The sequence below is a fragment of the Hoplias malabaricus genome, chromosome X2, assembly GCF_029633855.1.
Source record: "Hoplias malabaricus isolate fHopMal1 chromosome X2, fHopMal1.hap1, whole genome shotgun sequence".
Lineage (NCBI taxonomy): Eukaryota > Metazoa > Chordata > Actinopteri > Characiformes > Erythrinidae > Hoplias > Hoplias malabaricus.
In genome coordinates, this window is record NC_089819.1 from 5,317,533 (window position 1) to 5,334,247 (window position 16,715).

Sequence of the window (16,715 nt, forward strand, 5' to 3'; positions counted from 1 at the left end):
TTTGTTTTTAATAGATTTTTCTTTCTGCTGAATAAATGGCTTGGATATTGTTTATAAATAAAATGATGCCACTTTAAATAAGACTACACTTATAAATGTTTATTCATTCATTCATAATCGGGAATACACCCTGGAGGGGGCGCCAGTCCTTCACAGGCATACACACACATTCACTCACAGACACTTTTGAGTCGCCAATCCACCTACCAACGTGTGTTTTTGGACTGTGAGAGGAAACCGGAGCACCTGGAGGAAACCCACACAGACACAGGGAGAACACACCACACTCCTCACAGACAGTCACCCGGAGGAAACCCACACAGACACAGGGAGAACACACCACACTCCTCACAGACAGTCACCCGGAGGAAACCCACGCAGACACAGGGAGAACACACCACACTCCTCACAGACAGTAACCCGGAGGAAACCCACGCAGACACAGGGAGAACACACCACACTCCTCACAGAGTCACCCGGAGCGGGAATCAGACCCACGACCTCCAGGTCCCTGGAGCTGTGTGACTGCGACACCTACCTGCTGTGCCATCGTGCTGCATAAATGTCACAGAGATTGAATGGCAAGATTGACCTCTTTTTTGTCTAACAGTGAATGTGTCAGAGAACTTACAAAAAATGCCAAGGTACACACCAGATCATCATTAGTATGTATAAAGTTAAATTTATCATAAATATGTGACGGTTAATGTCGACTGATGGAGAAGACAAAATAAGGTCAGTATTTTGCAAGATCTGAGGTTTAACCGTGTAAATGGATGTGGGTTCAATATTTGGCAGGTCACTTACCCTTTCTATATATGTGTTATAAATTATTTTAATGACTTTTAATGTGTTTACAACCTAATTAACAACAATTAATAAACAGACTGTAAATCTTATGCTAAACCTTGTGCCAATTAAAATAAATGAAACATTGGTCTCACATCACATATAGATATGGGACATTCATAAGTTTCCATACCCTGCCAGAGTATGAAAATAGCATGTACATATGTGTGAAGGGTGATATCATGGTCTAGATTTGGTAGATTTATTCATGTAAGACTGGATGCTAAAAAGAAGCATGATCATTCCATTGCCAAAAGCCAAATATGTGTTTGCATCTGTGTGTGTGATGCTCACGGTCCACTGTCCAGCGCTGAGATTCTGTAAAGCTCCAGCTGCTGCCTCCAGGGTGTTGTAGTTCTGGCTTTCTGTCAGCAGGGACAAATAGAGACGCACCACCTCTGGCTGATACAGCAACTCGTAGCCTGTGGAAAATAAGAATACACAGAACAGTGAGGATATATATATATATATATATATATATATATATATATATATATATATATATATATATATATATTAGAGAGAGAGAGAGAGAGAGAGAGAGAGAGAGAGAGAGAGAGAGAGAGAGACCAACTCCATAAGCCATATGCTGCAAGACGACAAAGTTTCACACACTCCTGAAATGACACTGAGATAAACACAAAGGAGAAAAATGATATATATATATATATTTGAATTTCAGTTCGCTCATAGCACATCCCTTATGCTGCACACTAAGTAATTAGATGAATTTCTGCTTGATTGCCATGGTGCACAGGGAAGGAACAGAGACAAAACAATGTTCACAGCAATCCTAGAGAAGGAGGAGTGTGAAAGGAAGATGTATTGTCAGGTTTTAAAGATTCTTTTTTCCCCTCCAGGCCCCAATATTGTTCCAGACATTAGCTAAGCTTCCCACTCATTTGATGCTACTGAGCTTGTCTGCAAACTTCCACAGAGACACTTAAGATCTCTTCAAGCTGCTGCTATTGCACAATGTCATTAGACTCAACACACTAGCAGGAGAACCCTAACTGCCAATACAGTTAGATCAGGTAAAAGTCACCTGTATTGGAAAACATCACGTGGAGTTGATTTTGTTTGTGAACATACACATTTCTTTTAATATAGAAAAGCAATAAACTCAGTAAACTGAAAAGGGATATCTGTATTTTCCCTGTGACTATGTGGTTTGGTCACTCTCTGGTAAAGAGTAGGCCTAAATGGGTTGCACATGCACAACAGGGGCAAAGCTGATGTGGGATCCAGCTGCAGAGCACGGGGAAAGAAAGGAAAAAAAAAACCTTTAAAAAATTACACTGGCTGCTGTCGCTCTGTCAGCGGTTTCCACAGCAACAAGGTGAGTCAGCCAGACAAGGTCACGCATAACATGGACCATTACCAATGAGTGGCACTGAGGAATGGGTGCATATGAGGGAGTGTGTGTGTGTGTATTTATCTAAGCTGCAAAACCAAAATTCATGGGCTTGGGTGAATGTCAACACAGCTATTCCCTGAGCTTTGTGTAGAAAACGCCCACAACTCTACCACATACTTTATAAATACAAACAATCCAACTGACCATGGAAACCTAACCAAGAATTAATTGCATTTCTCAATTCACTGTGAAATGTGTTACATTCATAAAAAGGTATCAAAAAGTGAATTTTAACTTTCCAAAACCTCTGCACAATTCAACTGTCAAGATTTTAATAAACGAGTTGTTTGACCTGAAATCAGAATTAATCACAGTAGTAGTAAAAATAAACATTACAATGAGTTTGATATGTAGAGTGCCTTTCTCAAACACAAAGGCACTTCAAAAGAGATCAGCATAACCCATGGCATGGTATAAACATGAAATAATAGCAAAGTTGTAATCAGCAATGGCAAAAACAAACAAACAAACAAAAAAAACCTCAAAATAACATGATATTTTATATGTAAAAAAGTAATGACTGGCTTTAAGTAAAGGGTATAACCCTCGCAAATATAAGATTTAGACTATCTAATTATTTTTTTTCGAAATGCAAATTACAAGGCGATTCCATAAATGTTTCTAGCACTTGATCTGCAATAAAATATGGAATTATTACTTTTTTATGTATCTATTTAAGGTATGTGTCAGAAAGCCAGTATGTCCATTTATTAAACAACATTATACAATATATAATATATTATACAACAGCAACAGATCTTCCACTCATAGAGGGCAGTTAATACCAGGGGAAAGCAAGAAGACCAGACCCATTGGAAACTAATGTATGATCAAATTTTAAAAGTACATAAGGGCAAGTCCATGAATAGCAATCTTACAGCAGCCTTTTAAACACTCTAAAATTGGACAATGGATTTAGTGAAGACACTGGTGAGCAGAGAATTATAATGTTCTTTTCGGCCATCGACAGTTATGGATGAGTGCTTTGGCGTCTATTGGCAATATTGCACAGGAGAGTGTATAAAAAATTGTGAATGAAACCACACGTCCACTCCATAGAGTCCCTCAAATAAAGGTTTTGACATGAAATTGAAATGAATGCACTGCCTGATGCCCGAGACACTATTTTAAAGATTTGGACATGCACCATATAATCAAAAGTTCTTGGACTCCTGCTTGTATTTTTTTTAGTCAGAAATCAAGGGTAACAGCAGGGAGCTTGTTAGCTGCACTTTGCTTCTACTTCTACATTTCTTGCTTTGCACTAGACATTGGTTTGAGGATTTGATGGTATTCAGTCATATAAGGATTGCGAGGTCCGGGATTGATGTTGGATTAGTTCTGGATCACAGATCATCCCAAACATATTTGATGGCACATCACTCCATTGAACACATTTTTTCAACTGCTCTTCAGCCCAGTGCTGGGGAGCTTTATACCCCTATAAATGATACTTGGCACTGGTCACTGGTGACCTGAGACTTGTTAAGATCACATTTCATTTCACACTGTTCTGTGGAGTCGCACTAATTACACTAATTACAAATGGTATCTATAAAGTTTTGGGTCAATTATATATATATGAGGAAAGATAGCATAGGCCACAGATAAAAATCAAAGAGAAAACATGAAACACAGAGCATCTCCTTCTCTCTTACCTCTTCCAGAGTTATTATGTGATTAGATTTCACATGCAAGGAGCAGAGGGGATATCAGACAGTCATGACTCTCCAGGTAACACACACCACTCACATTGTCCCTGAGGAGAATCCATTTACAAGCAGAGTATCTCTCTCTCGCTCACTCTCTCTCTCTCTCTCTCTCTCTCACACACTTTACTGCACATTAATCATCATCAAGGCCTACCAGCAAGAATAGCTAATCTCTTAGCAGAGCAAGTGTCATTTTGTTGCATGAAGCTTAGCTATAAATGCTGTATATACCCTGTGGCCCACAGTCAGCTCCTGCTGGCTTTTAACAGACACTTCAAAAAGATTCTGATTTAATCATCAAATGTGTTAGCTCATATGTGCCAGCGCCATATTAAAGGGATATATTTGAAAGAATTCAAATTAATCCAAAATGTAGGTTTGCTTTTACAGTTTTACATGAGATTAATTGGATAAATATAGCTAAAAAGACATACTACAAGTTCATACTCAAACGATTAGCACTGTGCAAAGTGCAACCTTCAAAGTGAATTCCAAGTTTGCTGAACTATAGAGACGCTTGTATAATCTCCATGGGAAATCACTGACTGATTGAATGGAAGACAGAAGTCTTGTTCATGCTAAAAATGATCAGCAGCAAAAAACAAGACTGAACTAAATACCTCTGCTAAAGACTCAGCTCAGATTTAAGACTCGACTCAGATTCAAACCCCAATATTTGAGACTTGACTCAGATTCAAACTCAAACCACAGAGACTCGACTCAGTCTCAAACCACTGAGACTCAAATCATGACTTAGACTCAAACCCCAAAGATTTAAGACTTGACTTTGATTCAAACCCCGCAGACTCAACGCTAAACTCAGATTGAAACCTGGAAGACTTGAAGTTTGATTTAAACTCAGAGACTTGAGACTTCACTCAGACTTAAACCCCAGAGACTGGAAGCTCGACTCAGACTTAAACAAAAAAACTTGAGACTCGACACAGACAAAACCCCAAAAATATTTGAGGCTCAATTCAGATTCAGAAAACCAGAGATTTGAGATTTAACTCAGATTCAAACCGGAAAGACTTGAGGTTTCATTTAGACTCAAACTCCAGAGACTCGAGAATCATCTCAGACACAAACCTCAAAGATACAAAGGGCAAAGAGTCATGACTTAACTTAGATCCAAACCCAGAGACACTGGGACTCAGACTTGATCCTGAGACTTGTACGAATCAACATCTCTGCCACAACACATGCAGAGTGGTGTGCCTCTGTGTGCCTGTGGGGGCTAAATATGAACAGTGTGTTACCCATTTAGAGGAAGATCAGCTTCCAGGATGTGGTGGATGGGAGAGTGCTCTTTTACTATTTCAGCCTGTTGGAGCGTGAGTGACTGTGTGTGTCATCTTCCTTTTCTGGTGTTTGCACACACAGTCATCCCCCTTTCAGCCTCTTTTAGTTCATCACCCTCCATAACGAGCTTGAAGCCTTTCTGGAAGCTAAAAAAGGGAGCAGACTGCGGCATAGAACAAAGCAAAAGCAAGAGTGAGCGTGTGTGTATTCATGTGTGCACTTGCTCTTTTCTTATGCTAAATCTGCGGCTTTTTAAAAAGAATCTCTTTGGCTTAGAGCACGGGATGCCAAGCGAGTATCACACAACCACAGAGGAGAAGGATCCTCTGTGCTTAGCAACGGCAACTTTCACTTCAGCCTCTTTCAAGATGAGGCCAAGGCACTGAAATGAAGCAGACTGCGGCTAAGACGTTAGTCGGCAAACCAAGCTTTCAACCCAGATCATACATGTAGTCAGAAAATTAAAAGGCTGTGCGTCTCAGATGAAGGCTGTTGACAGTTTACCCAAGACAGTGGTTCCAAGCCTTCTTCTTGGAGTCCACCTGTGGGGAGCCCTCAAAGCTTTAGGCCTTGAGACTATTTGTAATAATATCTGGGAACTACAAAATACATCCCTGTAATTTTAGTTTGGTTTTTATAGAATAATTCTGCTTGTACTAAAACTCTGTGAAACTTTGTACTGAAGCTATGTTTTATATACAGCTCCCCGATGGCTGCAAGTCAGATAAAATCTCCTGGAACCTTGAATGAGCGGCCAAGAGCACACATAGGTGACAAAGGAGAGAAAGGCTGTACTTGCTGTGGTATCCTACCTTGTAGTAAAGAGCTCCCCTTGTGTGCAAATTCATGAAACACATGCAAAACAGGGAGGGTTTTGGTTGGCCTATTCTCTGCAAATGGTCTGTCAGTCAGCCAATTTTTAGTGCGGGCAGGGGAGGGGTGTGTGTGTGTGTGTGTTTGTGCGTGGGGTCCGGGTCCGGGGGTACCTCCCTGAAATGAGTTTTTGCAACTTGGGATGTCTGTAAAGGCGATGTCCATGATTGTAATCAAAAACACTTTTTATAAAATTCAAAAGATGTTTCCTCACAATTTGCTAGTTTTCCACTGTGCTGGAAAATGGTCTAATATGTTTATGAAGTCCCAGTGTCTCTAGGCTTTCTCTCTCTCTCTCTGTGCTCATGGGAGAGAAAGGGTATCTGTACATTTTTAAAATGACGTATTACTTACGTTGGAAATGTTTGAAGTTAAACTTCAGCCGTGTTCAAACAACCGTTGTTTTCCACCCTCAAACACACCTTTCCACCTTAAAAGATGTGGAGTTTCTAAATACAAACAAACCAAAATATGTCCCCTTTAAGGTTGAATTGACTCAAAATTTGGAAGAACGCTAACAGTATGAAAGTAAACACAGACCAAAGGTGCTACAAAACTGAACAACTGGAGTTACAAATGAGTTTCTGTGGTAATTCAAACTATGATTTTTTTCTTTTGAAATTTTGTCCTCAAACATAGCCAAATTTTTAAGGTACCTAATCCATTAATGTAATATATTCAAGAGGTTTACAGATAGCCTAACAATCAACATAATTATTTGGTGACAACAGAACCAACCACTGTCACTCTAGGACTTCTGGATGTCCCCGATACATTACTGAATGCAAATAAGAGCCATAGTCTCTCTATATTTTATTCAGTTGTGAGGGAAAACAGCAGCAGATGCTTTACTGAAGTAGTCACTTTAAAACTGCAACATACTAGTTAAAAAGTCTAAGAGAATGTGTTTACTGGCTTCAAATGTCAATGCTTAACTAGGATTAATAGAAAAGTCAAAAGTGCACTACTGTTAACAACATTAGAAATAGAAATTTGTTGATCAAACAAATAGTGGGGGCAAGAGTTACGAATTCTGATCCTGGAGGGCCAGGTTTCAGCACATTTTGAGAATCTCCCAACTCAAAAACACTGAATTGAATCTTGTGAGAGAAATCATCAAAATATACTGGACTCCAGCCCACCACAACCACGTTTTTTGACCCTTATTCTAGGGAACTGGCTTATTAGTTAAAATTTGCACACCCTGAGATATAGCCTTGGGATAATAAAAAAACAAAACAAAACAGAGTGATATGAATGCCTTGAGTCTCCAAAAAGATGGCCACACAAGCGACAAAACCCCCAACTAATGTCAGTGTTTTCTTTTTGTAAAATCTATGATAACCATTATATTATCTTGGTTTAATGTTTTAATGCATCATGACCCTTTTCTTCATAACATAATAATAATTCCAGTTCCACTTCAAGATTGTGTAGTCACTACATTCTATCACCTGATGCTATTGCAACATTTACGTTGGAACTGGAAGTTTTGAACAAAAACTGCTAAAAAAAGAAGAAGCTGAATTTAGCTTCATATCACAGAAAAGTTAGGAGTATGAGATAACTTATGATTGTTGAATGCTTCCAAAAGCACACAGTACTCTAAATTTTACTAAAGTCCAGCAATGGTTCTGTGATATCACTGCAAACTGGTTGCCTACAGAGCACCACTAGTAGCCTGGTATTAAAATGCTGTTCTTTTTTATGTGTTCTTATGACACATCAGGCTCTGGAAGAGTTGTCCCATTTCATAGGGGAAGATATTAATCAGTTTCAAGAGACAAGATGGCACAGGAAACCAAGAGGTAGGGATAAAGTAAGAAATGAGAGTCACCCAAACCATCATCTTATGGTCCTTCTAGGATTTGGCCCCTGATGTCACTCCACTAAAAATCATCCACTGCTTCCGATTTCCACTCCCTCATCCCCTGACAATGGTCTATCGCTGTTTGTTTGCATTGCCCTATTGCTTCACACATTTGTATTACTATATGACTGACACTGCTCCTCTGCTTTGATCCCAGATCCTTCTATATATCCGTGGTATTGTAATCTCGATTGTTCCCGCCTGCAGAGTCAGTGTGTACAGACAGACAGGGTCAGTGGGCTGTGTAATTCATTCCCTCTCACTAGCATTTGTGTGATAGCCTCCGGCTGGTTAGCAGGCAACAGTGGATCATTATGAATAATTGGTGAATGATAGGATGTGACCTTCTTGTTCCAAGCCAAGGACACACCCAGACCACTGCCACACAAGCATAAGTATACATATATCTGCCTGGAAGTATATGCTTGAAATGCCAAATTAGAACACCTACAAGTGACTGCAGAAACTCAGTCACGTGGGAGTACATCCACGTAAACGAAGACGAAACAACTGGCTGTGAATACAAGGTAAAGCAGACAATTTGGAGGCATCCCAAACAACAAGCACACACACGCACCAAAGCTCACCCCACAGGCTCTTCAAGCTAATTAGTGTAATTAGCTTTCCTGAGAGTTTCTGATGCACAGAACTGGGGTACACTACATAGGCAAATGCCTCTGCACAGTCTGAGGCAAGCCATTAGAGAAAGGCTGGAATACCAAAGCAAAGGCAAAATTCTTTCAAAAAACTCTTTCCACCGGTTCAACCAGGTATTTCAAAGTCAGTATCTTATGCAGCTGAAGCCCTTTCCTGTCTGTATGTTCCATTTAAAGGTACATACAGCTCAGGAAGAGCATGGTAATGAACTGAGGCAGATGCCAAACTACTCAGAATTTAAACAACTTGAGGGAACTACTTTAACAGAATGATGGAAGAATAGCGACCACAATTTCTTGGTGGCACTTCCAGACGCTGATTTACTAACATCCTAAACACAGTTATAATTTGTGTGCGCAGTAATAGCAATGGCAGACTTTGGCCATACTTTCAGGGATTAGCAAAAGATAAATAGGTAGATGATGACATCAGTTTGAAAGATAAAATCTTACAGTAATAATAGAGCACCTTGGACCTTTGTTACAGGAGTTTTTACACACAGGGCTTTGACAAATTAGGATCTCAATAACATCTCTTTTCCAAAAAAAAAATACTCTGGTTCTTGAAATGGTTCCGTTCAGGATTCTTAGAACCTTGGAGCTATCCAGTGAACCTGCCCACCAGTTTTGATGGGAACCAAAGATATATCATCAGCAGGGATATGGAAGAATGCTGGTTTGGTTTTGCTAAATTTTAGTGTCACTGACGCTGAATTCAGAGCCAGATCCAGAGATAAATGGACAGTCATGGTTAATCCACAGTTTACAGTGGATTCAGGTCATAGTGATGTATGATACACTGTGATGCAGAGTTCTGAGTGATCCTACTGTGCTTGGGACAAGTGAGAACAGTGGAAAAGTGTAGCCAATATGCCTCGAGGTGCCCCTAATACAGCCACGACTCCAGACAACACACAGACAGACCATTTTCCTGTTTTTTTTCTTCTTTCCTGTTTACTTTCCAAATGTCTTTTCTCTTTTCCCATATCAAAACGAAAAGATACTGAGACACACCAGGTTTGTGGGGCTTTTACCGTTGCAAAAAACTGATGACAATATAATATGCTGCAAATGAACCTGTCCAGCTCCAATGCGTGATAACGCTTTATTTGAGGCCCTGTGCCCTTTCTCCAGTCTTTTTTGTCTTGACACATTCACTAACACTGTAGTGATTTGCACTGAAGAACCTACTATTTTTGTTTCAAGAAGGACATTTTTTTGGGGACCAATTAAGGCTGGTGTCAATGCTCCAAATGGTTCCAAATTAGGGTCACATATAGGAACTGATCACATTCCACATTGGTGGAAAAGGGCTATGTGTAAACCAAAGCTTGGAAGGCTACACAGCTCTTGAGGTTTTCAATTTCAAACCTAAGGTTTGAACATTATTTATGTCAACCAATTATGCTGAGAATGTATCTGATGAACTGATTTGAGTGTGTTAGTACAAGAACATAAAAAAGGTGCATTTTCTAAAGTTTTCTAAAAGGGGCAATGATAGTCACCATAGTGCAGTATTAAATGTAGGTTAATAGGAAATAAACACTGACGATTAAGGGATGCCAAGCACTGAGTGGCTCATCAATTAGCAATTACGTAATTGGGTTCAAGCATCTTCCTTTCTGGCTCTAGTCATCAGCGTATTGAGATTTGACAGGAAATCAAATGATGATAAATTAAAAGGCACTTTGAGTGGGCAATGAATACTACCTGGTCCCTGGTTATTTCCACTCACTTCTATTCATACACATACACCATACATTGTCCATTTATAAGCCCATGAAAGCTCATTAAAGGCTAACTATTGATTTGCTATCCAAGTGAACAAATACTCTACTCTATTGTTTGAAGGTCTGTAACTGATCATACAGGATCATCCCCTGAACCGAATGCACTTTTGTCCAGATCAATTTGGCAGGCTTCACTCATTGGACACATGAAAAATTAGTGTAGCTTTAGACCACTTTGTATAACTTGCTGTAATAGCTTGCTTGCATTTTTGAAGACAGAAGGAGAGACGCACCCTTTGTCCTATATTTGAAAAGAGTAATTGGGCAGCTGTATGCATCTTTTTCCTTTCTTGCTTCCAAGTTTAGTGAGTTGTGCACACATTTTGCATTACTTTAGGTATATGTTTACCATGATCACAAAATAATTTTAATACATCTAGGTTGTTTTATTTCATTAAAAGTGTTATGTTTTGTGGGTTTGACTTAGATCTGCCCTAGATTGCTCATAATATAATTTGGGGTCTTGTCCGTGATTAGAACCTGAGACCTCTGAAGTCCAAATCTGAAGCAAGAATCATAGCCTTAGCATGAGAATTTTACTGCGGTAATTTGACTGAGTGTGCCCCTAAAGAGACACAGTGAATGTTTTCAATAAAATGTGGCCACAAAACAATGTACTGAGGCCAAAAGAGAATAAAATATATCAGGCCAGAAATTTTTATTTTTATTTTATTTATATGTTTGTTTGCCTCAATGTATCTCATGGCCACAATATATCGTGTCCTCAATATACTATGTCAAGGCCTCAATATATCATTTTGTGGCCTCAACATATTATTTTATAGCCATTTTATTAAAAAACAAATGCCAGGTCACATTAGGGCTCCATATATTAAGAAACTGCCAGAGAGCTGGACATTTCAGAGTGTTACCTGTCTCATTGTAAATTATACAGTACTATCCTCACTGGAATCAATACTGACATCTGGAAACTAACATTATTTCAAACAGTGTCATGATCAGAGCCAGTTCAAATGTGAACAAACCATAGAGGAAGAGACACTGAAAACCTCTTATCATATCACTTTGGAGCATCTTTTAAAAAAAAAAAACACAAGCTGTCAAGGTCATTAGAGCACAGCAGGAAAGTGTGTCCATCTCCAGAGCTTGGTTCTTTGACAGTCCGTGATTGTAAATGCGTGTGTGTGTGTGTGAGAGTGTGTCAGAGGTTAGACCTCTATGTGACAGGAAGTCTCAAAACCATTGAGTTGTCTTTGTTTCAGGGAAGCTGGGCCACCAGCTCGGATCAACAGGAACAAGGTTGGCATCGCTTAGATCCCACATCATCCGTCTGAGGCTTCAAAGTCTGTCCAAGGAGAGGACGTTAGGGACTCCAAGAGAAGACTGACATGCAAACAAAAGCACCTTTTCTGTTAGCTGCCTTTGATTAATCATTCCAGGCCCAAAACAATGTCCTGGTCACTGGGACGGCACCCCATCTCTTGCAGGAGTGTAAAGTACTTGTAGCAACAACTACTTTTTATTTTGATAAATATAAAAAGGTGTTCCATTTCACACCAGAATACATAGCTAATTCTAAGTAATGGAGGTTTAGAGAATCAAGATCTTATCTTGTAATCTTGTGCAATGATTCTCTTTCTCATCCATCTCGTGTTAGCTATTAGACGCTTCATAACCTTCATATATAAGATCTGCACCTTTCCTTGTGTGAACTTACCATGATCCTTATCTTCCAAACGTTAATAGGCTGATGTTTTGAGCAGAAAATGTAAACAGCTGTTAGCCTTCACATTTTGAGCAGGTTTAATAAACGAATAGTTGGTGTAGAGACTGATCTTTATGTAAAGGGTGGTTTAACTTTGAAACTGACACCATAGTTCCAATGAGATGAAACTTTGTTATTAGGCAACCCTTCAGCTAGCCTCCAAGCACTCACGTACCACACATCCCAAGCTGTGTCCTTGATTCTACTTGATATTCAGCAGAGGACGACCATTAATTTAGGTCATTTACTTCTTCAACAGGCTAGCCTCTATAGTCACAGAATAAAAGGTTTCCTTGTGCTGGTCAAAACCACTATCAAGTGGAGAGTGTGTTCTCTCTTATGTGTGTACATGATGGGCAATGGACATTTTAATTGCATCTATTGGAGGAAAAAAAGGCCATTTTGCTATGCATGTGTGCATCTGCATGAGTGCTCAGAGTATGGTCAGAGGGGAGAGAGTAGGTGAGAGAATATGTGTTACAACTTCTTCCACACTGGAACTTATTCTGTTATTTTATGCACTTTTTTCACTCTGTGCCCTCCTGTCCTTGGAAGAATAGACGATTTGCAGCGTTCTACAATGGAAAAACAAACAGATTTACTTTACATTGCACAGAATACTAGGTTTTAAACTGAGACCACTATGTTTGACTAAATGGAACTGAACTGAGTGAAAATGTATAAATGTAATAATATGGGGTATATACAGAGGTTTTGTGCAATAAATTGGTGGGAAAAGCAATTGTACACAGTTCATTCAAAGTTAAACTTGTATGGTGAACATTTGTAGGTGTGGTAAAGTAAAATTGGGAGAGAAATTACACCGCCCTGTCCTAAAAGCGGTGTTGGGAATCTTTTATGTTAAAATAACTAATAGCCTTGCTGCTGTAATACTTAAGAGGTTAAACAATCCAGAAGTTTTGTAACATGGTGATTTTTGCTCTATTAATAAAGCACAAGTGGTGTGTGCAAAATGGATAAAAAACTAGTATCCACTAACTCACTTGAAAATTGCAATCTCACCAAGGCAACCATCATACAATTACACTAGCAATTCTGTTCACTGAAGAAAGAAAGAAAGAAAGAAAGAAAAACAAGGAAGAGAGTGAGAGACAGAGAGAGAGAGCTGTAGAGGTAGGGATAGATGGATAGAATAATCATTTCTACAGTCACTGTCCATTCTCTAAACTCCACTGACCATACAGGAACACACTGTTGTTCTCTAATCACAGACTGTAGCTCTGAATACTTTGACCCAGAGAAAGAATGACACAGGCAGACATGCTGATAGACAGAGAGACAAACAGACCAGGTAAAGCAAAAGAGACTCTGAGGTGTTGACAGTGTTTTATGCACTAACTTTTTTGTTCCGGGGAACGGGAAGAATGACACTCACAGGATGTTTGAGCTGTCAAACAGCATCTTGGGAAAGTTCTGAGCTCATACACAAGAGAAACAAAAAACACATGAAAAAAAAAAAAGAAATTCTGTCAAAAATTCCCCCTTCTTGCCATCATGGAAATCTATAACTCAGTCCTTACCTTCTGTATCTTTATCTTGTTTGATTAGTCTTTTTGAGTGTGTATACAGTCTGTGTGTTGTCTGTTTTAACAAAGTCTTACATGTTGGTATTGTACTGTTGCAACATACTCACCCAGTCATACCGGTGTACAATTTCACACAGTCAATCCACATATCAACCTGATTTGGGACTGTGGAAATAGAAGCACCCGGAAGAAACCTACACAGATACTGGGAAAACACTCCAAACACCTTGAACCTGTAATAATATGCCATCTGCATCTGCATGGGGAGCAGAAATGTAAGGACAGTGTTGTGTGCTAAAAACATGACACCTGTGATAGGACGAGCAGGAAAAGTGATGAGCGACGGGACTTGACTAAGGTTCAGGGGAATGGAGGCATTCAAAATGTTGGCTTCACATCAACGAATTAAAGAGAGGGATGCCTGTGGGTGAGGTACAAACCTGCCTTGAGTCAAACACCATCGAGTCAAAGGCGTTTTCAAAGGGTGGGATATTTCCAGGAAGGATGTGTGGTGCCTACAAACTTCCAGAAAATCTGACAGGCCTGAACACAGAGGAGTGTAAGCTCTGGGATGCACACTTATTCACACCGTATTGGAAGCATCTGTGAGGACTTTAGACAGGACTTTAGGGGAACAGGATGCTTCTCTTTTTGCCAAATCCCCCACATGTCGCTGTTTTTCCCTCCCTCCGAGCCTTTTTTTTCCTCTCTAAATTATTCTCTGTGCCAACTCTCTCTGTATGTAAAACAGCATTAAACAATATGGAAACATTTGTTTGTTGCTGTGTACAATATATACAATGCATTTTTTGCAGTTCATCAAATATCATTTTCCCACTGCTGCAGTAATAAACTCTTTACTTCTGGGAAGGCTTTACACTAGATGGTGAAACATTGCTGTTTGCACCAGAGACCATAGTTTCCCTGCTCCACAACCCAACCCTGGTGCTTTATACCCCTCTAGCCCATGCTTTACATTGAGCATGGTGATTTATGCTCATGTCCTGTAGCTCTATAGAGTGCAATTTCATTTAATACTTTTCTATGGATATTATACTAAAATTAAAACTATTAGGAATTTTACCTAATTAAGTATTATCTATTTTACAGTAAATGTCTAGTAGAATATAGTCAGTAAATTACTAGTAGAATATCCCTAATTAATACATGTGCTCAACTCAGGTTACAATTGTTTTTACAATATTGACAATAACATCAAGATGACCAGATGACAGAAAGAAGAAGGTCAATAGGTCAGTAGAATCACTAGTCAAGTACTTTGTTCCTTTGTTTCCAGCCTAGAAGACGAAGCTCAAGGTTGCCGGGATGCAGGGTCCGGGTCAACGTGTCTGATTCAATCGAACTGCCTTGGGATTTCCCCCTGCGAGCTTGGTGTCACGTCCCATCCGTCATATGCTGCTTCTCCCCTTGCTAAGTAATCACATCTCTCTTGCTCTCTTCCTCCCCTCACCTCCACTGTATCCCTACATCCATCCTTCACTCCGTCTCTTGGGCTCCGGTATGTCATCCGTCATTGCCATGAGAGTGTTGTGGTAAACATGACCCCTTCTGGGGTTTACAGTATATAACAAAAAGTACACCCCTGCAAGTCATCACTAAAATGTCAATGGATTGAAAATTAATTAATAATTCCATTAATAGGGTATATTTTACAAAAATGATAAGAATAAGGTGGTTTAGACACCCATGAAAAACAACTCTCTGTTGCTTACAGTGGTGCACAAGACTTATCATCAACAATGAGCCAGTGAGTGCCCAGAGAATACATAACATTACAAAAAGTCAACATCTATAGATGATTTATGAGGGAAAAAAACATTACTAACAAATAATTACCAAACTGAGGTTTGCTAAATAACATAAACAGACAACTGATGAATGTTAGCAGCCCATTCTCGGATCAGATGACTCAAAAATAAACTTTAGATGAGTTGGAGTTTGGCACGTTTGGCCAGGACCACCACTGTGACTGAACACTGTGAACCTTCAAACATAGGGGTGAGTGTGTGTTAATATGGGGTACATGAGTTCAGCTGGTGTAGGGCAGATGACTATTATATATGACATTATGAATGCTAGAGTACACTAAAACTTCATATTAAAAATAAGAGTATCCCCAGTCTCAAAATGCTTGGCAGGAAAGGAGTATTACAATAAGACAATGACACTAATCACACTACAAAAAAAATGAAATGAAATGAAAAAATCATCTGGCCAAGTATGTCATCTGAATCTCATAAAGCACATTTGGGTGATCTTATACTGGAAAGTAGATGCACCTAATGCCTCAAGCAAAGAACAGCTGGAAAGAACCACATGTGAAAAATGGCAAAAGACTTCTATACAGATTTGTGCTGGAGTAGTCTCAGCCATAGATGCTCCACACACAAGCTGACAGAGTGTCTGATACTATTTCTGACTCCTCCTACAGTTCAGGCAAAATTAGCAGACTTGTGATTGGTCCTTTTGCGTGTCAGTCTAATTGCATTTCCTGCAGTAGTAGGCCACATTAAGTGTAAAGAGTCTGGCAATGTGAGACTACTGCTCAACTGGTGTCAAACATGCCAAAGAGGTTGTATTATGTTATCAGCAACAAAGGTAGATGCAAAATATTAGAAAAAAAAAACAAGAGAAATACCACTAATGTAGTGTAAAGATTTCTGTTGCCCAAAAAAAAAGTTATACATTAATAATTAGAGGGCGGCACGGTGGCGCAGGAGGTAGTGTCGCAGTCACACAGCTCCAGGGGCCTGGAGGTTGTGGGTTCGATTCCCGCTCCGGGTGACTGTCTGTGAGGAGTGTGGTGTGTTCTCCCTGTGTCTGCGTGGGTTTCCTCCGGGTGACTGTCTGTGAGGAGTGTGGTGTGTTCTCTCTGTGTCTGCGTGGGTTTCCTCCGGGTGACTGTCTGTGAGGAGTGTGGTGTGTTCTCCCTGTGTCTGCGTGGGTTTCCTC

At 39.7% G+C, this 16,715-nt stretch overlaps 1 protein-coding gene across 10 annotated transcripts in view; it reads right to left on the minus strand.

Moving 5' to 3' along the window:
* LOC136676432 (splicing regulator ARVCF-like) overlaps positions 1 to 16,715 on the minus strand; it is a 292,709-nt gene that overhangs the window by 22,522 nt on the left and 253,472 nt on the right. For all 10 annotated transcript variants that reach the window (XM_066653451.1, XM_066653446.1, XM_066653445.1 and 7 more), the window contains one exon: positions 1,144 to 1,271. In XM_066653451.1, the coding sequence (XP_066509548.1) occupies positions 1,144 to 1,271 (128 nt within the window). The remainder of the gene's footprint in view (positions 1 to 1,143; positions 1,272 to 16,715) is intronic.